The 24,100-nt window shown below is 42.3% G+C and overlaps 1 protein-coding gene across 2 annotated transcripts in view; it reads right to left on the bottom strand.

Moving 5' to 3' along the window:
* Window positions 1-1,189: 1,189 nt before the first annotated feature.
* The window catches only part of tmtc2b (transmembrane O-mannosyltransferase targeting cadherins 2b), an 88,920-nt gene continuing 66,009 nt past the window's right edge, over window positions 1,190-24,100 (bottom strand). For both annotated transcript variants that reach the window (XM_056387008.1, XM_056387009.1), the window contains exons 6-12: window positions 23,324-23,508; window positions 22,035-22,113; window positions 19,009-19,130; window positions 13,920-14,001; window positions 12,137-12,251; window positions 8,473-8,536; window positions 1,190-3,639 (exon numbers count right to left, since the gene is read on the bottom strand). In XM_056387008.1, coding sequence (XP_056242983.1) covers window positions 3,460-3,639; window positions 8,473-8,536; window positions 12,137-12,251; window positions 13,920-14,001; window positions 19,009-19,130; window positions 22,035-22,113; window positions 23,324-23,508 — 827 coding nt within the window. In that variant the 3' untranslated portion in view covers window positions 1,190-3,459. The remainder of the gene's footprint in view (window positions 3,640-8,472; window positions 8,537-12,136; window positions 12,252-13,919; window positions 14,002-19,008; window positions 19,131-22,034; window positions 22,114-23,323; window positions 23,509-24,100) is intronic.

Here is a 24,100-nt window from a genome sequence, read left to right as displayed (position 1 = left end):
CTGAAGAGGATATGAATGTCTGTGCTAAATTTCATGATAATCCACCAATAGATGTTGAAATATTTCACTCTAAACCACAAATGAGAGACTTGTGGTGTTAGAGGAAAAGTCAAAGGTGAACAAAGCCATTAGGCCATGATCTGGGAATCATGATTGTCTAGAAGTGTTTGCGCCAATCCATTAAGTAGATGTTGAGATAATTTAGAGGTTAAGAGTGAAAACTTTGAGCTGTAGGTCGTGGTAGAGAAAAATCATGTAATCACCAAAGTTGTTATCATTCATCCTATGGAGACCGAGAGAGCTGCTCACATGGCTAACAATCCTTGACGATTGGGGAAAAGACTGTGTCGGTGAAATAGTTTGCACTCATAAAAATTCCTAGATTCCTAAAACAGTTTCCTCTGCTACTGCTTCAACTTCCACATGCACTGACATATAACTTCAAAGTCAGCGGTATATGTAACATCATATAGGAAGAAACCCAAATGCCTACTGAGGCTTAAAGCATAAAATTAAAGCACATTGCCTTTGTAGCGTGAGTCTACAGCCCAACAAAGCAGCAAGTCTCCCTATTTCATTATTTGTCGATGTGAGGTGCACCTGTTTTATTAGAAGAAGATTCAAACTCGACTGGACAGTGCAAGCAGCGTCTGTGCATTCCAGTTCAATAAGGAAAGCTGGGCACCATGGCGAGTTCTGATCATGGGAGCAGACCTCTCATGTAGACATGTGAGAAACATCACAAGGCAGACTGCTTCGTTCTCAGGGAAGGGCCTTTTGCCTGTCAGCGGGGTCTGAATTGTGGGGGTGGTTGGAATCGAAACACACCAGCCACATGTACACACTGTGCTACCCCTTCCATATGGGAGTATTTACGTCGTCTTTGTTGTCCAAAGATCAAAGCAGCGGAGATCCATTTCAGTTGATTTTATGACACGATTTCGCAAATTTACAGGGGGGGACTTTAAATGCCCTGTAAAACCTGTTCCACAGCATGCAAGACCACCCCATTAAGTCTGATGTCCCACATGGATATAAAGGAAATCTGACTTAGACCTGGTATTGCTACAGTGTGAAGGATCTGTGTGTTTTTGAATGTTGGTGAGAGTGAAAAACCCACATGAAATCCATCCCATAAATTGATCCGAAATCCGCATTTAAAAAAAAAATGGCTGCACAGGAAGCAAAACAAAAGCAGAACACCATAAATTTATTGTGGAAAAAAAGCAACATTGGGAAAAAAGGTCTATTCTGGCACATTGTTCATTTTTTTATATTACAAAAAGGAGAAAAAGGCTACAAATCTTGATAATTTATACAAATACAACAACTTTCAAAAATAAATCTTTAATTTAGTAAACGCTCTGTGAACAAGTTTCTGCAATAACCCACCACTTGAGATCCCTGAGCAGAGACACAGAGTGAATCGCTTTTTCTTTTCTTTTTTTAACATCTTCACTCAAGCAATAACAATTATCAGTGTTTGTTCATAAACACTTTATATACACAGGAGAAATAAGCACATAGGGTTTGTGAGACGTGGGGAGTGAATGTGACCTGTGATTATTTTACTCAACATATCACTAGTGACCATCACAGTCAAAAACAGAACAGTGGTGACACTATTACGACTGCAACAAGTGACTTAAATATTCAATCTTTTATCCTCCATCGCACGTGTTACTGTGTATTTACCTATAATGGGCCACATATCTGCTAACTTCCTTCATTTTACATGTAATAAAAACACAGTGCCAGCTGGTTCCGTTGCTAAGGTAACACAAAGCAATAACTTACAATGTAATAAACTGAGGACACAGATAATTCAGGAGTTTTGCGGCCAGTAACAAACAAAATGATCACAAATACTGCACATACTTTTACTTCTGGGAAGGTGCCATTTACTGTATGCTGACGACAACAAACAAACAAACAAACAGATGTTAATTACACAGAATATATACAAAATGAGACCTTATGACTGCCAACAGAGGTTTGACAATATGTGAAAATACTTCATGTAATGAAGCCAAACTTGCTCCGTAATCTGAGCTTCCATTTTAAAGTCTGGCTACTTTTTTTGCTGCATGATTTTCTGTATAATATACACAATGTAGGTATATATTAGGATTCATTTATACAAACACAATGAAATTAGTTTTATTCCGACACAAACATAGGCGTTAAAACATTTCCTTCAGATGTGCTATGTCCCATCATTGCTCTGTGATGAGAAGGTGTGCATCAGCATAGCTCTTGTATTTGGTTAGAAGAACTCCTTCATCTGTTTCAGCTCCACACACAAACGCTCCGTTTGCAAAAGCGGCAGGTGTGTGGGCAGACGACGTACCCAGAACTACCGTACCTGCCACTTTGTCGTCTGTGACTTCCATGGGAAGACAGCTTAATAACAATTCCATTTTTAGCTTCTTAATGTTGTCAACAAACAAGTTACTACGGCGACTTTTAACAGGGAAATACAAGAAGCAGTAGTGGGAGAAATGCCACCTGCATGCTACTGTACACTGCTAAAAGAACACTCACACCTTTTATTATAAGGCATAACAATGTGAAAGTCCCACTTCCTTTTTTCAGCCAAATCATGCTGCATTTGGTGAAATCCAGCCTGTGTGGAGCTTTCAGAGGCTATTGTTGTCCTGTAATGACTGACAAATTCAATTCCCTTTTTCGAGTTTGTACAAAATGTCAGGGCATCTGCTCCAAATGGGTTACAATAATGCTGCTAATTTTCATACCTTCATAACGAAGCGTGTGTAATCTCATGAGCAAAACAAACCCACTGAGGAAAATACACAGACTTGAGATCTTACTGATATAAACTTGATTTACATTAATTTGGAGATTTTGGATGGTATCCATTTCTTCATATAATCTTATTTTCTTCATTATCAAGATGCAACATCTAATAAAACCAAGGACTTCAGTAAATGTTGATGGAAAATACCCTCAGTGCAGTGCTCTGAGATCCTTCTCTCTCCATTATATTTTATCTTGCACAGCTCGAGGATAAATTTCACCCTTATGAACTACAATTGCGTATTTGAGAAACTTAATTCATCACAAATGTTGGAGGATGTACCTGGTCTCACCTCAAGTTCAAGTGCTGTAGTTATAAAAGTAAAAAAAGAAAAAAAAAAAAAAAAAGGGTTCCTGTGAGAGCACTAATTTTGAGGAAAGTTCTAAAGAGTCCAAATACTGTGCAGCACCAGCCAAACTGTGAGCAATGCTTCTGAGGAAAGCTGCTGGCCTGAGGTGTATGCAGAGCTCAGGAGTCATTAGGAGGGCTGTGCGGCACAGTCATGGCCTCTCAGAGCAAACATCCTCCCTGAGTCTCTTCCATCCCTTCTGGAAGAGAAGAGTGAATAAGCAACGCGTGGGCCGTCCTTTCCTCCAGGTCTGGCGTACAGATGGCAGGTACTGTAGGCGGGCAGGAGGAGCTCAGGGGCTCGTGGTCCTCAGGCCCTGTTTCTCCATGATGTTCCACAGCTTACGCAAGTTGGACTGGGTGATGGTGTCATCAGGTTTCAGTTGAAGTGCTCGGAGGTAATTGGCTTCAGCTTCTTGCAGCTTCCCGTTGAGGTGGAGAATGGCCCCCAGGTTCATCAACGCTGCAGGATACTGAAACCAGAAGAGAGATTTTAGTCATTTTTGGGGCGAGATCAGTTTCACGCTGAATGCGCCTCAGGCGAGCTTCAAGTTTTGTTCCAAAGTTGCACTGTCTGTTCTCTTCAATAATAGCAATGCAGGGTTCTACACTGTTATTGAGAATTAGGTATACAACAGTGGGCGTTAACAAAGCTTCCTGAGAAATAGAAAGAGTGACCTGATACACACACAACAACAGTAATTTACTCACTGCAAACGCTCTGTTTAAACTAAAGAAATGATTCATTGAAAAATTCAAATCAGGGGCCATGAATGGATGAGATGAATAATGCAAATCAAGTCTTTCGATTCACACTTAGGGGGGTATGAATAATTCAACAGAAATGGAATTTGACCAGAAATGTTTTATATCAATGAATCACATGCAATAAATTGTTGTCTGGACATTGAACAGATTAAAACACTTTTGAATGCAAATCTTTTCACAAAAACATGGAAAAACGTCAGAGTGGATGAATAAATGAAGTAAATAAATGAAAATAGTTATATTGTCCTTTGAAATAAAAAAAGTGTGGTAATAGCACATTTGGTGATCATATGAGGCTATACAGCACGCAATTGGTTCCTGTCTGTCAGATCACCCAGGCTGCGGCGAAGTGTTTGGAGCTTGGTAACCACGCCGCTTTGCGTGTCCCTGTGTCTTGTCTGTGGCCACACATGTCAGAGTGAGCAATCACCACTCTTAAGTGGATCTAGCTGAATATACTGTATATTCCTGCTGGTACCAAGGGGTAAAATCAGCAGCGGCAGCAGCAGCGGGTGGGTGAGTCATGAGGAGTAAGTGTCTGGTGTGCAATCACCGTAAGGGAGGGTCCACATCTGATCTCTATTTTAGTCTGAAGTGTGGAAAAGATGTCTAATCCTGTCAAGAAGCTACTGTTTTACTGCTTCAGACTATTGTAATTTCTGTAATCGTTAATTCCTTGGAAACAAGGAATGCTCAAATAAAACAGTGTTAGTAAAAATGGCCAATCATGTGCTTACGCTGCAGTGGCTGCGACTTTTTCCTATAATTATCGCCTCATACATCATTGTCACATGGAATGGCACACGATTGTGGCATCTACTGATGTGCTCTACCTCGAGGCTCAGTTTCATTCTCATGGCCTATTAAGTAATCAAGAGTAATTCTCAGAGCAACACGCTTTGCATGAGAGAAAAAGTGTTTTTCTATAAATGTTATAAGAAATCTGTGGAATGTCATGTGAAAATGCGTGGAAATGTGAACCATTCACATCAACAGCAATTCTGCAAAAAATGTAAGAGCATACTAAAAACATGAAACGCTTATGAAAAGCTCTTTGTGTAAAAGTTTGATCCAATTCAGTTAATGGATTTATATTTACAATAAGTAAACACCTAACAAACTCTATTTGAACCAAAACACTTGTTTTTATTAAAGTGAGTCTGAAGTTTATACTTTGCATATTCAAGGCATAGTCATCCATGCACCTTCTCGTCCAGACTGTAGTTTGCGTGAAACTTTGCTTGACTGTTCGACCCTTGTCTCACTCTCAACTCTCAAAACATCTCTCTGTTTTTCCAGTGTCAAGCTTGGATGAGTGATGCTCCATGCATGAGAATTTCAATGGGAACACAGACTCTGGGATAATCCTATTGTCCCTTAGAGAGGAGCCACTTCTTACCTCAACACATATAAAACATGCTGCAGAGGCTTTGGCCAAAGTAAAGGCGACTGGCATGACCAACACTACTCCTGTTGCTCCATGGCTCCAAATGCTTCGCTTTAAATTACTAGATACCACTTGCTTAATATTGTACAATTACATTTATCCCCTAGAAAAACATTTTCCCTCAGTGTTTCAGTTATTAGTCACAGGAGTTCTTGACTTTAATGGTCGGGGTAATTTTGAGGCTGTTTGTGCTATAAATTACCCTCAGTTTGACCTCGCCATTTGAGGGTCAAACCACAAAATAACGCTGGGGGATCAATTTGCAAGTTAGGGATTTTAACTAGTCCAGAAAATACCAGACAAAATATAACTGTTTATACATATAGACATAGTTGAAAGTGACACATTAATACTGTGTCTGCAATGTGGAAGTGACAAGTGGTGTAGGTGTATATTGGAAAATTAGTCTTTAAGCCATTTTGTGGAGTTGTTGAGGATTCAATGTTAAGTGAAGTGCAATCATCCCTTAGCCTCAGTGTATTTCTAAGAGGTCAGTCAGTTCATTAGGTAACATGGCTCAGAATCAATACAGACTTTGGAGACATTCAAGTGAGAGAATGACAATGGTCGAATAATTCCCCACTTGGCTCCTCGAGATTCCTGGCGTCTGTTGATTTGGTTGCTGGCAAATGTACACAGGAATGTTTCAGCGACAATTTATGCTTCTTATATCATTTCTTTTTAGCCTGTGGTAATGCAGTGATCTCACAGGGTACGACAATGGTTTTAAAATTTTCCCTTTAGAAATGACACAGGTCGTAGGAGAAGCCAGAGTCAAAAACAAAGGCCAGTTTGTCCAGTTGCTGGAGAAACAAATCAAACAGGAAAATTGCAGAAGGAGCTGACCTAAACAGGCCGACGCTAACATGCTTCTGTTGCAAGCTTTCTGCGATCTTCCAGGATAGATACTGATGAGTGGCGTAACATATGAAGCGCTGAGCAAAGAGTCCTGGGTAAAAAATCAAGTGACTCCTGGTTTTCCTCTCAGTGCGGCTGCAACCGAGGTTCAAAAGACCTCTCTCTCCACCCATGCAGAACTTATCAATTCCCAAGTTTAGTTTCCTTCCTCCCGTCTCCCCTGTAGGCTCCCACCTTTCCTCACCCGAGCCTTTATCCCCCTACTTTATAAAGCTAGGACTTTTGTGATTTATTCCCCTTCTCCTGCATTCTTCCTTGCCCTTGCAACACTTGCAACACTCCGCAAAATGTTCTTTTGTCAAAGCCTTCATTTTTTCCTCATTTCCTGCTGCTCTGTAACCATTCTGCCTCCCTACCCTTCCCAAAACTGGCATGTATGCTTGCAGAAGCATGGCCAGATGTGGAGCATATTAGCCTGGGCCGTAAAGCAACATATGCTATTAAGACTGCCAGAGTTGAATGTGAAGCTAGGTTGGGGAATGACCTGACCATAATGACTCCAGAATGGCATTTAAGTAAAGAATATCTACATAGAATGGGAAACTCTTAAAAGGACAGATGTCATAGGGTGCAGAGAGCAGTCAAAGCAAACCAAGCATCCGATAGGATTTAGCTCGTCTAGATAGAGGGGATTGTAGGACTAAAGGACTAAATCCCTTGAATGGAGGGAATTGTCCTCTCTCACTCGGAGCAAGCAGACATGTGTGCTTAATATAAACCACCAGTGCTTTTGGAGAGTGAGGAGTCAAGCCGCAGTAAAGCATGAAATGACAAATGAAGATGGACAGGGTACATGGCTTAAGTCAAGTCGCATCGCAAAGAACAAAGGATAATGGTAAAGAAGATGGATGAAGATGCTAAATTACAGTTGTGCCTCAGCTGTAAGTAATACAAACGCCAAAAGGCATCCAGGCAAAAGTAACCAAGTAGGGGTATAAAAAAAAAAAAAACTGCCTCTGTGTTTGGATGTGGACATCAAATGTGTGTTTGTACAATTACAGATGCCAAGAAACGGTCATGTGAAAATTACACGGATCTGGCCTTGGAAACAGAGCTGTGGGAAACACAAACATTTACAGCATGTATTTCATAGAAGTACATATCTATCGGGGGGCAGCGCGATATGGTTGAAAATGTCCCTGCACAGTAAGAACCAGACAGCAGAAGAGAGCAGCACCTTCTTAGCTTGTTAGCTTGTTTTTGAGGGCTATTGTAACTTCCTATGTTTCCATTAGCTTAGCTTTGTTTGTTATTTCAAAAAATTCACACTATTCCTTTAAGATTCCCAAATCTTTCTTTAACTCCAAACTTCTATAGATAGAGAAACAAGTGAGTAGCGATCGGATGTTCTCTCAGCATGAAAAAAGAGTGTGTACCACTAATGAAATAGAACTAATGGGAACATTCCCACAGTTCACCTAAAACTCTGTGGTCCTCTTACATTATTTATGTATGGGTTTGAACTGGAGCAATGAGAAAAATGATTTTACTTACCTTCCATCTGGGTTTAATCAGATTTTAAAAATACACAGAGCTCTGGCAAAAGCTGAACACTGCATCAACACTGAGAACAACAAAGGCGATAGGAGCTCAGTTTCATGGTTTCTGTGGAACTTTTAAATTTTATCCTTTTGTTATACTCAAGTTTTGTCTTTTTGTTTGTATATATCATACCAGGGTTTGTGTGCTCGCAGAACCAAACTGTATTGTCTGTATAATGTCGTCCAGATATATTTTGATCATTAATCCTGAACTGATTTCTTCTAATCAAGACACAGGAACAAACAAGGTGACCACATGCCAAACATATTTTGCTCCCTCTGCGGCCCTCACTCCAACAACTCGACCCCCTCCTGTCACAGCTCTCAAAGGCTCGACCCCATTCATTTTCAAGATGTCAAAGTCCTCTGACCGAGTGTTATTATCATTATTCTTTTCAATCTGCTTATCCGGGCCTCTCCTTTGAAGTTGATGATGGATTCTGCACAAACAAACCTCTGAGCTTAGTCGAAACCTTGCCCTTATTTATCTGAAATCCACTGACAATGAAGGCCGTTGTGAGAAGGCAGAGCGGGCAGTAATAATATTGGAAAAGCCGTCCAGACTGTGATTGCACAGTGCCCATCAGGGTAAACAGTAATGTCGGTGATTAGCTAGCTGCGGTTGTACTCACATTGGGTCTCAGGCTTGCTGCTTGTCCGTAGTACTTCTCGGCTGCCTCATTTAGGCTGGCTTGTCTGCAAAAGGGAAAACAGAGAGAGGCAATCATTATTCATCTTTATTGCTCCTGGCTTAGGATGAGGCCTTGAACCCTGCGTGTTTACTAGCGCTCAGGGGTCACTGAGAAAATAGCGGGAGGGAACAGCATGAGGGATGAGGAAGGCTGATCCAGTCGCCTGTAGGTTTCTCGTTCGATAGCATCTCTCCCTCGATAACATCTGTGCTGAGCGGTGCACTGCAAGCACTTTCTGTTCTAATTGAGGCCTGGGGTCGGGACATTTGGCTTATTGGGGACATGAAGAAAAGTCATCAACAAACCGAGGCTGACCTGAAATATTCACCCTAGACTTGTACATAGCTGATGGGGTAAACTGTGGGTTGACTTACTGGACTGAATACCGCAACTCTGGAGATGTGAAAACAGTATGGAAGGACAAAACCATTTAATCATACTATTATAACAAGCAGGAGAGCAGAAGGGATGGCACAGATGCACCAAAACATGCTGTATATGCCACACTGCGACAGAAAGGATTTTTTGAGCAGATGGCCTGTCGGCATGACTCCCTGGTACCAGGAATACTTTATTCCTGAGGACATAAAACCTGCAGTCAAGACAGGAATGTCCTATATTACGCTTCTTATCTTACCTCATAATCCACTACTGTTATACACAAAACTGTGGCTCCTATGTCACAAGGCCTCTCCTGCTATTAATATCTCAGAAATCACCTTTATGGTCCACAGCTGCATGCTTGTCACTGATGGTAACGATTGTCTCATTGAAAACAAACTTTGACGAAGTCAAGGTCAGAGTCAGTGACGGCCGGCCGTGGAGCCCCTTAAGTTGTAATGATCAAAGGAAGCGAGGCCTTTGGAACCAGTTTCATTTTGGCTGTCGCAGTTTGTTAAGGGATCATCATCCATATGGTCTCAGATAAAAGGCAGAGCTTTCATTTTAGGATTACCCGGTCAGACGACTAAGTACACACACAATATAAATGTTAGGTTTGAAAGACACTGTCTAATGTGTTCTAAATGCTTGATTCCTCACTGTTCCATGAGTAGAGAATTTATGTTTTTTAGTTAGCTGCAACATAGTAAAACCCACCTACATAACTAAGAAACATAATATTGATCCCATCCTACATGTTATCCACCAGCATATGTCAAATATACAGACAAACATGCCACTGCTGTTTATTTCTTTTAGCAGAAATGAATTTTTCCAGCTCTGTTAAAAAGAAACATTTCACATTCCAGCAGCGATCCAGAAAACGACTCGAGTTGCCGAATTTGTCCTGAGATTATAAATGTGGGTTTCATGTCCAACCACAACCATATGTTTGTTTGCCAGCATAATATTTAGAAAGTACGATCCTCTGAGAAAAAAATTGCACCAATCTAATTCTATAATATCATTATCACATTTATAAACACATTATCAGAGGAGAACTGGAGAGCTGCCACGCCACGACCAAAGCAGCAGCACAGCCTCCTCGGCTTGTCTGACTGTGGGTTGTGAGAGCGCAGAAGACAATGGAGGCCAAGTATGTAAACCGCTGCCTGGGTTTAAACCCGAGGAAGAGTCAGTGTGAGACTACAAGAGCGCAGGAATGAAGGGAAAGAGAGTGATGGGAAAACAGAAGAGGAGTGAATGAAAAAAAAAAAAGTAAATCCCCCGGAGGGAAAAATTCTTGACCATATTTCAAATCAGCAACTCAACCACTGATCTTTTTTACCCTGACATCTTGTTGTCTAGCGATGCTTTATTAACCCCAGACATGCACAAATCACAACAGCTGACAGTGCTGCTTATAAGCGTGACGCCGCTGGATGCTAATGATTGAATGAACAAATTGCATTTTCAACATCAGCCTGATATTTGTGCTTAAACTGCAGCCGTCCCATCTGTCTCGAGGACAGAATCACATTTTTTAGAGTAAGATCCTCGGTGTTCGAATGCAACACTGAACACTGAACACAGACCTCTTCCCTGAGGGCAATACTGTATGCTCAGTAAGCCTAATGTAACTTACTACCATTCATTCTTTTTTATTACCATTATAAGGTTATTGAGTCAAACCAATTTATACACTTTTTGGGAACGGGGAAAGTCAAATATGCACAAATTGGCAAACCTAACATCATGTCATGCTAATGTGCAAAGTAATCTTTCAGATATGGTGTATTATATTATCATATAAGACATGTGGTTTGTGTGGGAAACTATGAGGTCAACTGTGGGTGCATATACTGCCTGTGTGTGTCCTTTTGAGTTTCAGATTGTATGTGACTATATGATGTCACAGTGTAATTTTTACATGAAATGAGGAAAACGAACACATCCCCACAGGCCTTACCATGCCTTTCCTGTTCTATATTCCCACTATAAACCAGAGCTAGGTTAAAAAAAAAAAACATCAAAACTGTTCAAAAAAGGAGGCAGAAGGAAATTCTTAGTGTGGAAGTAAAATGATCAAAAACCAAAGGGCTCAGGAGAGCAATAAAACACATTTGCACATCTGAGAGCTTCTGCCCCTCCTTTTAATCTCTTCCCTTCCCCTGTGTAGATTCACTTGTGTCCCCACCAACCGAGGGCCTTTCCATGTCTGCGTCCAAGACAAACAACATAAAGAACATGAGCTGTGGAGGAGTGGGGGACCCCATTCCAAGCAAGTGGAGGAAAAGTTCAGCCCTCAACACCGCTTGAAGCCCACTTTAGCTGCCAGGGGTCTGCACCCTGGAAGAGGCTGTCAATACTGAAAGCTGCTGGAGATGAAGATCCTGCATGATAGGACTGGTGGGGGGAAGAGCTATGCATAAAGCAGCTGGGTAAGAATCTCACATAGAGCTGCGCAGCAAAGCTGTACTTTGGGGAACAGCACGGCCAGCTTTATCAAACCGGTGATTCAAGATAAGTATTTCCCTTCAGAGGGCTGCAGCAATTCTAACCCAAAAGCCCCGAGCTAGCCACGATGAGTTTAAACAAGGAAATCTCTATACTGGCTAATATAATTTTGTAGGTTTATTCAGTCAGCGGTGGAGTGTGCTGTAAGTTGGCACATGGCTGTATTTACACATTTCCATTCGTGGCTTGTGTTCAGAATCACAACAGCTTGTGGGCTGCTAAAGCTTTGCTGCTCAGGCTCATCAGCTGAACCCTGCGCTGATTTGGAAGCCGTCTTTCAAGTAGGAGCCAGCGACAGCAGAGGAATAGTGAGACGGAGTGGGAGAGAGGTGTGGAGAGAGACACACAGAGAGGGAGAGAGAGAGAGAGAGAGAGAGAGAGCATATGAAGATACATAGCTGCACAGCACGCTAAGACAAACCAGCAGCTCTCAGGCTGGCACTGCAGCGAGAGAAGAGGATTACAAAGTACAGCCAAGTAAATCACACTGGCTGAGGAGAAGTGTAAGCCCCTGGATAAACCGTGCAGACAGTAGACCTCCCTCTCATACACAACCTCCTCTCTACTCAGCCTTGCAAGACTGTGGCCAACACATCTCATCTACACGGAATAAAGTACATACAGTGCATTTGTGGCTATGGAAATCATCAAACATAAAAAGAAAAAAGAAAAAAAAGAAAAAAAAGAATTCCAATCAAATAGTCACCTGAGCATGTGGGCTGCGCTGAAGACCACATCAAACTCCCCGCTGTCGAGGCGTGCAGCTTTCTCTGCCATCTCCGCCGCTTCCAGGAGCCGCGACTCTTCCAACAAAAACTGACCTGGCACGGCAGGAGAGAACAGCAGCACGGTTAAAACACTGAGGGATCCCCACAGAGGCACTGAGGGATACTCAGCCTCGAAGTGTTGCCTTTGGCCCAGGTGGACGGACAGCCTGGTCTGCCCCTGAAATAATATGCTGAAACACTAGATATGAGTGCAGCATACCATCACTCTTTGGCCTTCTCTCAGACCCATTTGTTCCGATTAGTCGACCTTGATTGATCTATTTCTTTGGTGATGAAAAAGTTTCCCTGCAGAGCTTTGTGTTTTATTACGGGTGTTCCTGCTTTTGCCATGGAAGTTCGTGGGCCCACATAATGAGATGGGATTATGGAAGCCTGACAAGGCCATGAACTGGGGTGGACCCCTTGCAAAGGGCCAGGTTTAGAGAGGAATGAATACCCTGTTGACTTTGGTCAGCCCCACTACTGTACCAGGATGCTAACCCACTGAGTGAACCTAAGCATATTTTCCTTAATAACTGTGGATGAAACTGAAGCTGTTAGACCTGAGGTGAGAGACGGACTGAAAATGAGACTTCAGACCATGATTGAGTGCAAAGTAGCTCTGGGTTACACACACCTCTGCAGCTATGGAGGGTTTATGATATCAAAGCAAATCAAAGCAATAAAGGAAAGACAGTTCCTGCATCAATAAATGCCCGAGCCCAAGAGTGCCCTGCTATATTTAAACCTAAATTTCTCAAAGGTGATGTGTGTGTGTAAGGTCTGTGATATTGTGATTCCTGTTCATCATGCGGCAGTATGACTTTTAGGGGAATATTGGAGGGTCTAGCTTGAACACGGACCTTAGCCCAGGGTTTCTGCAGGGCCACAAAATCAAATGTAAGAAATTAAATTAAATCTGAGATTTTTTAAGGCCTTTTTAATACCCCGCAGAATGCAATTTAATACTTGTTTCACAATCACAGTATGAAAGCATGATAGAAAACCAATAGGTTAACCCGATATAGCCCAGAATTATTTATTATTATATTACATTTTTTTTCAGAACTTTCTTTTCTTCTGTGCAGCAACACTCAGCACTGTTCATCTGATCATTAACTCATTCCTTAACCTTTAAAAGGCGACAACTTAGACAGTACAGTATGATAATCCACCATTAACCACGGTGTATTGATTGCTTTAAATGCCACATGTGAGCTGGTGCAGGGAGAGCGACACGTCAGTTCATCATAAAATGCAGTTTCAGACTGAGGTTTTAAAAGCATTTAAAGGAGGGAAGTTATTAACTTGTCAGCCTTTTTCAAACTCACTCTTACTAAGACAGTCATTTAATCGAAGAGTTACCACTGAAACTTCAAGTCGTGCGTGAGTCCTAGAAATCATGTAAGACAAGAATGGATGCTGAAATTGTCACGTTCTGTTTTTCCATCAAATCAAAGAGAACAATCTGAGGAAATCATCCTCTCTTCTTGTGATCCCCCACTAACCACGTACAGACCGACACCACGGCTGATCAGAGGGAGAGACGGCAAAAGGGTCAGCCAACACTGTTGTCCGAACGACCTGGCGAGGTGTGGAAGTTCCTGCCTTTGTGCGCACACGTCTGTGTTGAATTGCCAAATTAAATACTTGCGGCCTTAAGAATGAAGTCAGGATATGTCAAATTGAAAGTTAAACAAGAAAATAAAAATCGACACTTACCGTAATGCATGTAACAGTTGCCTTTTGTGGGATCGAGCTGGATGGCCTTGAGGAAGTACCTCTCCGCTTCTGTTTTCTGCCCCTGAGAGAGACGGATTAAATACGGTGTCATTATTGTTTCAACTGCTTCTTAGAACAACTCATTATAAAAACACCACATTCAGCTCAATGGCCAAAATACCTATGTGTATACCTAATGTCCGTCTCCAAACCACAGACCTACTTTAACAATAAATCTTAATAAATAGACACGAAACACATGGACCATGAGTGTTTTTCTTTCAAGCTCATATGTCGTCCTGTCAAAGTACACACTGTCATCCTTGGCACAGTGGAACAGTCAGGGCAAAGGCTTATTCATTACGCACTTTTATCTGTGCAAATAACACTTCCAGAGCATAACCGCAGATTGCCAGTGTGTGTGGCCTGACCGCCGTGAAACAAGGCAGAGAGCGGTGGATAGAAATGGAGCGGGAGGGTTGGAAAGGCGAGGAGAGGAAAGAGGCAGACAGGCTCATGTGTCTATAGGGATCTTTAGCTTTGCATAAGCACACAGAGTTACATAGCACGCACACACACACACACACACACACACACACACACACACACACAGGCATACTGAGGTTGTGTGTACGGTGTTGTTCTGAAGAAAGAATCCACACTGGGAGGGTGTGCATAGCATGATGAGGAAAAGCATCACTGAACCCCTGTGGACCTCAAAAGCTCCCTCAGGTCCTTGAGACAGTGACACGCAACCAATCACAGCTCAAACACAGCAGAGCAGCTGGCCAGTAGAGGCGCCATCTGGGACTTTGACACATTCCTACTCTCACTTGGGCACCAGATGCCATCTGATCAACAATTAACAATGTGCACTCATCTATAAAAGCTGATGTTTTAGCATTAACAATGCAGCCCATTAAGTATGAGTTTCACTCTAAAAGATAATGCCTTAGCATAAATAATGCATATTATTAAACTGCAGTTGTAGCAAGCCTATCAAAGCTACAGCACCAGAAAAGATGAAGGGGGATTAAATAAAGATTGGACAAGTCAGTAAAAATAATGTACTTGTACTCAGTGTCAAATACAGCAAATTACTTCAGTTTACTCAAATAGAAGAACAGGTTCAAATCCAATCAGTGCAGTCTAGTATTAATGACTGTTTACTTAGTCGAGTGTACACATTTTGAGTGAGCTGCAGGTTCAATAAATAAATAATTTTCTAATGTAAATACATGAGCGGGGTTTCCCCTTGATGCTGTGGAAAAATCAAACCTGTGCTGAGTATATGTTTAATATAACCAATGGCGTCCAAGTAGCGATCCCAGTTCCAGTCTGAGAAGTATCATCTCTGTGTATTTATATACTCTAATTCACAGATGGAGGAATGCATATGTTTTAGGGCCAGCTGGTTTTATGTTAGCAGAGGCTTACGTCTGTTTGTTAAACCTCAGAGTGAAGCTTTCACACTCTGAAATGAGTTCCAGTTGTGACTGGATAGGAGATTTGGATTATGACAAGTATATTAATGGAGACCATGCTCAGAGTGAGTTATATGGGAAGGAGAAGGAGTTAGAATCCAAACTCATGGCAATGCTTCCAACTCGAAAGGAGTGAACTCCTCATCACTTTTCAGAACAGAGAGAGAGAAATTATCATGTTTTCCTTTATTCTACTTTTCTTTTTTTTAAAGCTAAAGTTCTGCTACCTCAGGATCTGAGCTCGTTCTCTCTCTGACTGTACCCACCTTCTGCATACATATGTGTCGCATGTTGCAAAAAGATATGTATTGCCCTGTGGGGAGAGGGGGAAAAAGGCCAGAGTATAGCCAATGTGCTGCACATGCCTGGCAAGGGAACAGTCAATATCGGTTCCGTGACACAAGATGGGTCTTAAATTTTGCAGTACCCATCGGGTTCAGTCGGGCTGAGTCTTAAAGACGGGGATAAAGACTGATTTCAGTTGATGTCTCAGTTTAGGGCCTGTGCAGAACTCTAGTGTATCTAAACATGACTTTAAAAGAGTTTACAACCACGCCAACAGCTCTGTGAGGCTGCACTGTGAGCTAAAAGCTAAACCCCAGCATGCTCATAGAAGGTAAATGTTTACCGTCTTCACCATCTCAGTTTTAACATTTGCTTATTAGCCCTAAACACAAAGCAGAGCTGAGGCTGATGTGTTGCAAGATATTTCGCTCAAGTATTGGAAAAAAAAAACTTGAGGATGGCACTAGATGAAAAGACGGAGGATCAACAACATCTATTACAATAATCTTGAGAACACAATGTATTCTACCTTAAACAATCCTTTTACTCTCTATGAACCAGATCTACTTCTCATTCAATATGGACATAATATCCTCCCTTTTGTCACACACACGCTGAGATTATTGGTGCGTGCCCCACACCTCACATCTCCCGACCACATCAGATAAACTGTAGATTCACCCCCGGCTCTGCGGGTGCCTATGCGATTATGGATGAAGCCTGCATCCTATTAGCTGAGGAAATGACAACTGGATGACTGAATCCAATATTGCGAGCATCGCAGCGGCCGTGTCCAGCTCTGACCCGCGGTGAGTGCAGAGAGCGTCCGGAACACATCCTGCCCCCCCCCCTCGGTGTCAGTGGAGGTGTGGAGGGGTCAGCACAGCAGGGAGGGTGATACTGATCGGTGTGATTAACTCTCCCTTCCTCTCCATTTTTTCCTCCCTTCATCCCACAAATCACAGCAACTCTTTTGCTCTCTCTCTCTGCACCTCAGCTCCACCGTCATCCTCTCACCCTTCCCTGACCCTGCTGCCGAGCCTTATCTCGAAGCCCCTCCATCTCTCCCGCAGGGATCTGAACCTTGAAACCCCCGACAGTATCTGAAGCGTCTTCATCACTTACAGTTGTGCCACAGGGAGTGTGGAGGTAGGGGATGATAGAGGCGGAGGGCTGGTGAGCGGGTCAACTTCCTGCTCTGGTTTTGATCACGCTTAAACGCCGGTGTCATCAGGCACACGGGCCATAGCCACAACAGAGGAGCATGCATTAAATGGTACCCTGATTCTGACTCATGGGTAAAAATTTTCGCAAACATTTTAAAATAAATGTCTGTGCTTTTCAAATGTTGTTTTCAAGGCTAAAGAATCTCTAAGCCTGTCCAAACAACTGCTCTGATGGAATTATTTGCACTCACAGGATCAGAGGGGCTCAAAACACCAATCCCATCCATCATGGTCAGAGATCTACAGAGAATTATCCCTGCAGGTTTGAACTCTACTTTCCTCCCGAATCAATAACACTTTCTTAAATAAAATGAGTTTCTCTTCACGGCCAACTGAATTCTTACCCGCGTCCACTTCACCAAGTCTTAACTCTCCTCTAGAGAACTGTGTTGTTCCCCTAAACTGTTCTCACTGACAGCTCCTGGCTTCGCATACTTTCTGATGTCTGATGGCTTTTGTTCAGAGAGGAATTCGTGTCAGTTTAACAAGCGACTTTTGTCTGTAGTGTCAGCTGAACTACAATTTAATATGACCATCAGTCTGAGTGCAGATTGGAAAATCAATCTAGTGTGGTGCAAGAGCTCAATTTAATTTAGACACACAATGACCCACTTCACTGATATATAGGATTATATTCGTATAATACTGCCAGCAACCAGTTAGTTAGCTTAGCTAGCCACCTCAGTTTTTCGATTAAACTCATCAGACATGATTGGTGAGATGCTGATGCTAAGAATATTTTTTCATGTGCTAAGCTAAGCTTGTGGTAGCTTCATATTTACCATACAAATACCATATAAATAAGTAGTATCATACTTCTCATCTAATTCTTGGCAAATATTTCCCAAAATGTCAAACTATTTCTTTAAGGGTAAATTCTTTGATTCAAAATGTGTTTCAACATCGTTATAACATGTTGGAAAAATAAGGTTCTTTCCAGTAAATTTAGGTAAAAGATGTGCCAGTAAAATTCCTCCACACAACTCAGTTGTGATACACGCAAGTTCATAATTTTGGAAAAAGTATAAATGAAAAGAACTTGAAAAATACCCTGTTTCCATGAGGGAAATGAAAAGGGACAGAGCCAGGAAGAGCCTTGCCTTCCAGATACCACTGCTCCTGGATTTTGAACACATTTACGTCCTTTCATTAGGGCCCAGACTGTGGGAGAGAAGGGTGTCAGCTGAAGAGGAGGCCTCCACCCTTCTTTTGACCTTCTGTGCTACTCTTCCTCTACTTTGTTTATTTCTTTTCTGACAGTCCTTTTCAGCCCCGCTCCCCTCGGCCAGCTCGATTCCAAACACGCCTATCGAGCTGCGATCTGTAACAGATGACTGTATGACCTGAACACATGACCGTCTCCTCGTAAACTCGGGGACTCTGCTTCTGTCCCATCAACACAGATGGCCTTTTCTTTGGTTGCAGGGACACAGGTCAGCTGTGTGACCCTGAACGGATATTATCTGTGCAGACCTAAAATCCAGGGCAGATGCAGATTTATTTCTCTACAGTGTTTAGAGATTTAAATTTTCTATTTTTTTGGGCAATGTTACAATTTACAGGCGCAGCTTTATGAGCTACTTTTTAAGATGTAGGAAGAACTTACATGGAGCAAAATAAAAAGGGTGGGCGGACATGACAAGATTTTTAATCAGGAAGTGCTACTCCCTGACAGAGATGATCATCTTGAGAAATACAATGTGACCACCCTCTTCTCTCATGCTCACTCTCTTCCAATCTTTTCCCTCGCTCTCTTTCACCCACGCACTATTGATTAACTGTCGAGACTTCAGGAGAACATTACGACCGTCAGTAAAGAGCTGAGGAGAACTGGGGAAAAGCCCGGGGAGATGAAAGAGAGCGCAATAAAAAGAAAGTGAAAAGAAAGAAGAGAAGACAGGTAGAGAATGAGAGCTGGGTCAGGGAAGCAAAAAGGCAGACATGTCCATGTCAACGGGGCAGGCGTCAGACCTCAGTTTGAATGGAGCGTGGTACTGGTCATAGCAGACCAGTGGAGGCCGTAGCAGCAAAAGCCCTCAGTGTATTGAATTAAGCAAGTGTGTGTGTTCTCTTATAAGACTCATTAAGTCTTACCGTCATGGCCAGGAGTTTGCCATAGGTGAGGTGTGCGGGGATGTGGTCCGGCTTGGCTCGCAGGGACTCTCGGTACCAGTGTTCAGCTTCAGGCAGCTTGCTCAGCCTCATGTAGGCCTCTCCTGTGAGAGGCAAAGCGAGGGTCGAGTCAGGGGTCAAGCTGTCAGAGGTTAAGACATCACACATCTTCCCATTGCTCTGCTGAGGATTTGCATGACAGAGCAGTATTGAGGCCAGACCTCATCCCAGTGGGTTGGAACACAAAGCTCATGTTGTTTATCAACTAGTCCTTTTTTTTTTTTTTTTACATATAGGGTGATACATGGCACTGAACTAAGAGGAGGCAATTGTTTAGCTTTGTTTAAACATAAAACATTCATACTTGATTTGTAGACTACTTTCAGTGTCTTTCACAAAAGCAAACCTTTGAATCTCATTCAATAATGAACATGTTGGATATCTTAAATTTGAAAATAACTCAACTCAAGTTCTTAGAATAGAAATAAGATGAGTTTAGTGGATGTTTTAAGAAGTGAGTCTATAACACACACTCCCTCACACTCTCTGGTCTGTCAGACATCATCTGATACCTCCCCCCACTGCAGAACCTGACCCTCTGCCTGCTAACACCTGAAATAACAATGACCTCTCTTTCATAGCCGTCCAACAACACTTGTATTATTGCAAGAATTTGACAACATCGGCTGGTAATTGGACACAACACAGTTAAACTCAACATTATAACATATTTAGGGGCAGAAAGTGAATGTAGCACAGGTGTTGAAAATTTCACTCGAACGTGGTTACATGTTTACATTTCAATCTACACCGAGTCTCACAAGCAGCCGAACGAGTGGACACGTTGTTTAGACTAGAGCGGTCTGAAACTTTAATCCCTTGGGGATTGAGACTAATCACTTCCTTGATAAGAAACTGTGATAAGCAACAGGTGACACACACCTCATTATTACAATTGCAGGACCTTCTTAATCTAGACAAACGTTCTCCAATGAGCGATAACGATAATGAAAGCTCTTGACACATACTGCTGGCATGTAAAAGACATCATATTTAAGATGTAACTTCCTTTCATTGTGAGAAAATACAGCTTGAGGCTTAAGACTCCCAACACCCCAGATGTAATGTAATACATGAGAACATATTTTCAAGATGATGTCCATCAGTGCAGCCTCATGTTTTAGATTCAAGAGCTGGAAATCCATGATACTGCGGTCACACATGCAAAAATGTCCTTGTCAACAGCTAACATCACATAGAGCGTAATAATGGATTAGTGGATTTCACAAATGTCGCAAATCTCAATATTGTCAAGTCGTATATTCCCATGGCTGGCTTGTCACTTTCTTCATTTCAAACTGACATTTTGACAAGTGCAATAACTGAAAGCACTCGATTGTATTTCCAAATTCGGTTTCAGTTTAATGAATCGTCAATGTGATAGATATGGTTATAGGAAATTTACAATGAACCCCCACTATTTCAAAATGCATACACGGGTCTTCATTTGTTGACGGGGTTTGAAATACTTGTCTCGCCTCCCTGGCAGCAGACTTCTGTTTGAGATTAGCACAAACATCAACGTGCAATTAGAAGTGACATTGAATCCGAGGAGCTGAAAACCAGCTCCTCCGGAGTGGAACATTCCTCGGCCCACCAGAGAGTGCTGGAGCGAGACCAGTAGGGTGCAGATTACCACCCAGGTCTGCCTCTGATGAAAGCCTCTGCTCCTTGGCGTCTGACAAACGGCATGAGAGCAGCACAGTGAGTGAGACTGGAAGGAAACAGATACAAGCAGGTGTGCCAAATGTGCAAATCAGTTGAGCGAGGAAACAACGCTAAGCACGAGAAATCACAGCTCGCTGGCTCAGTGCCTCCGTTACAGACGCAGCGCTGCTCCTTAACGGTGACTGGAACTTTCATCAACATTTTGACATAATCTCAGCAGCTCTGTCAAATTGCATTTTGCCAACACATGAGCGAACCTGTGGCACTACCAAGTCTGGACTACAGACGTCCCAGGTTGGAAGTGTGTGTGTGTTTAAGTAGCTGCATGTGTATGACAGAGAGAAAGCAGGGGGGAGGGGGGAAAAAAGTAAAAAAAAAGCAAAGAGAGAGCAGCTATAATGAGCCTGCAGCAGCTGTTCTACAGCTGTAATCCAACAAAGCAAATTAACTCTGTGTAAAATGATATTGTAAAGCTGTTTAGCTGTTAAACACTGTTTAACAGCATGAACTCAAACATGGATTTCACTGATATAAATTGATGCAAATGGCTTCATCTGACACTGATTTTGCACATTTTTTTGACAATCTACTTTCTTCAAGTAGTCCTTAAAAATTGAGCATAATTTAGCCCTGTCTTAACCTAAACTGTAGGCTACACAAAGCCCACAATGATCTTGACCGACATATTCATTAACCGAGATCGTACTGTAAGCCGCAGGTTTAGGATTCACAGCTCACAATCTGAACACAGATTTAACATCTTCTGATTTCTCACAGCACTAGTGGTATGGGTTAGAGTTAGGGATAATGTTTGACCTCCTCATAGAAAACTACAATCACAAGCAACAATCATTCTGATGGTTTTTTTTTTTTTTTTTTTTTTTACAAACTTAACTCGTAAGTTTAATGTAACCTGTTTTTTCAGGGCAAATTCCAAAAATGTCTGAGATATCCTTGTTCCACAGTGGAGGTTAGTGACCCCTGGTTATCTCACATTCAGAGCTGCGTGAGTGCTGCGGCTCTAAACAGTCCTCGTAAGTGAAATTCGTACTTCCTAATGCGTATGGGAAGTTAGGTTGCTGCTGCTGCCTGTCCAGAAGAAACAGAGAGGTTCTTTGTTTGAAGGTGCTCAGAACAGCAAACTGAATGATGTATAATAGACAAGTTCTCCAAAAACAGTCCAAAAATAACCCTTTACCCTCAGTTCCATCTGCTGTTACTTCCGCACTAAAAAACAACAGCTTTTATGTTTGTGGTCCTGAAACAAAAGCAGCTCTTACCCATCATGTTGTAGAGGCTCTGTGGTGCAAATTGTCTTGGCATTTTCTGTATTGCTTCTTTAAACACAGAGAGGGCCTCCTGTGAATGAGACAAATAAAAAAAAAAAAAAGAAGAAGGTGGGGGATTGTTTGCATTAGAGAGTGGAGCAGACCCCCGCCAGAGAAACTGGCGCTGGGGTAACCAGTCATTCCTCCCCAGCAGCCGGGGCCCTGCCACTGTGAATACACAGCGTGGAATTGGGGGTCGCCGGCAGGCTGGTTCATACAGAGCCCGGCTGACAGGGTCTATCCTCAGTGTCACGGCTGTTAAGACGACCAGAGCGGTGTCACATACAGACTCTATCTAATATGTATAGTGTGTTAGGTCCAGCGATTCCCCTCAGAGTCCCTCAGAGTTTAAATGGTAGAAGGAGGTGGAACTACTTTATTGCTGAAGCAAATGTTGCGGTTAGAGGTCGGAGGAAGTGGGACTGTTCTCTTTCTCCAGCATGCCAACTATTTATAAAGGCCTTTATTGAATCTGCAGTTCTGCTGCTTCATTCCTGATTGAATCAGCAGCATCGGTCCTTGTGTACAGTATAAATGTGCAGCATTGGAAAACCAGTTACTTTAGCCAGCACTGTAGGTCTTTAAGGGCATGAAAGAGAGTGAATTTGTTAGAAACAGCCTGAGGATTATCTGCACACGACACTGCGTCCCCTATGACAGAGGCAATTTTGGAACATGTCCATATAAAAGCGAACATTTTCTCTGTGTCCCCCAAAGGCTCCTTGGGCAAATGCCTGCATTTTATCTCAGTTCACTGTGGTTTTACATTTTCCAGCATGTACTGTATTCGAAGGAGTCTGCTTTGAACTCCTACAGCAGTAATGGTGGTGGTGTTTCTTAGATGTTACACAGATTATGTTTTTGCTGCACATTTGAGCTAAAATAAATTTGTGCAATCAAGCTACTTTATATTTCATATTTCTAAGAGCCAACATATACGTTATGCAGATTAATTTTACATGTAGAATGTGTACATTTTATTCTGTATTATGGATAGCTATGGGTAAGGCAGTTAAATGCAATAGCATCTTGGCTTTCTTATCACGTTTACCATCTTAAATAAAATAAAAACAAGTTATTACAGCTATTCAACAAGGAGGAAACGAACATTGATCGATACACGTGAGATACAGATTTTCTGATCAACATTACCATGCAACTCTGTGAATCTAAGACTGCTAATGCTAATGCCCAGCATGCTAGCATGTTTTGCAGCATACAGGGGCAGTTTGGGTCTTTACCTCCTGATGTCCCTGCTCATGGAGCAGCTTGCCCAGGTTGTACAAGCAGCTGGTGACTGAGCTCTTGTGGGCGTGGGGGTCCTTCAGGTTCTCATCGGGGATATCGGCACAGGTCAGGAAGGTGCGCTTGGCTTCATCGTGGCGACCCTGATTCATCAGGATGATGCCTGTGTTCAAGTAGGCCGCTGTTTGGGGAAAACAACACAATGCACAGAGAAAAGCGTTAGTTTGGGCAGAACACTGACGTTGATTTAACTAAGATTTAATGTTTTTAATGTTCATGTATGTGGTTTTTTTTTTTAAAAGCACGATTAATTCTGTCAGGAGAACCATGTTGCTCCTTGGATTCCTCAAATGTAAGTGTGTGTGTGTGTGTGTGTGTGTGTGTGTGTGTGTGTATGTGTGTGCGTGTGTGCGTGTGTGTGACTAATTTCCCTAGTTGGTCAGCTCCTTGACATACGTAAGTGTCGCTCCTTGACCTGAAGCCACAGAAATCAACAGCGCTGAAAAGGTGAGTAATGACCATCTCTATATGAAATAGATCTTCAGGCCCGAACAATGACCCGCTGTTAATCCTTTTCACACTTTATTGTTCTGTATGTTTGACCTTTGCATCCACCCTGCGGGACACTTTGGATGCTTGTTAAAACTTTTTTTTCTTGAGCGGTCAACGACAACATCTAATGATCGATAAGCAGCTGCAGCGTAATTAGTCTCTGTGGACCTGCGTTTCCAGACGACTCCCTATCAAGCCTCGGCTGTTGGAATAAATTAACT

This window comes from Seriola aureovittata, chromosome 10 (genome assembly GCF_021018895.1).
Source record: "Seriola aureovittata isolate HTS-2021-v1 ecotype China chromosome 10, ASM2101889v1, whole genome shotgun sequence".
Lineage (NCBI taxonomy): Eukaryota > Metazoa > Chordata > Actinopteri > Carangiformes > Carangidae > Seriola > Seriola aureovittata.
This window is presented reverse-complemented; position numbering and strand designations above follow the sequence as displayed.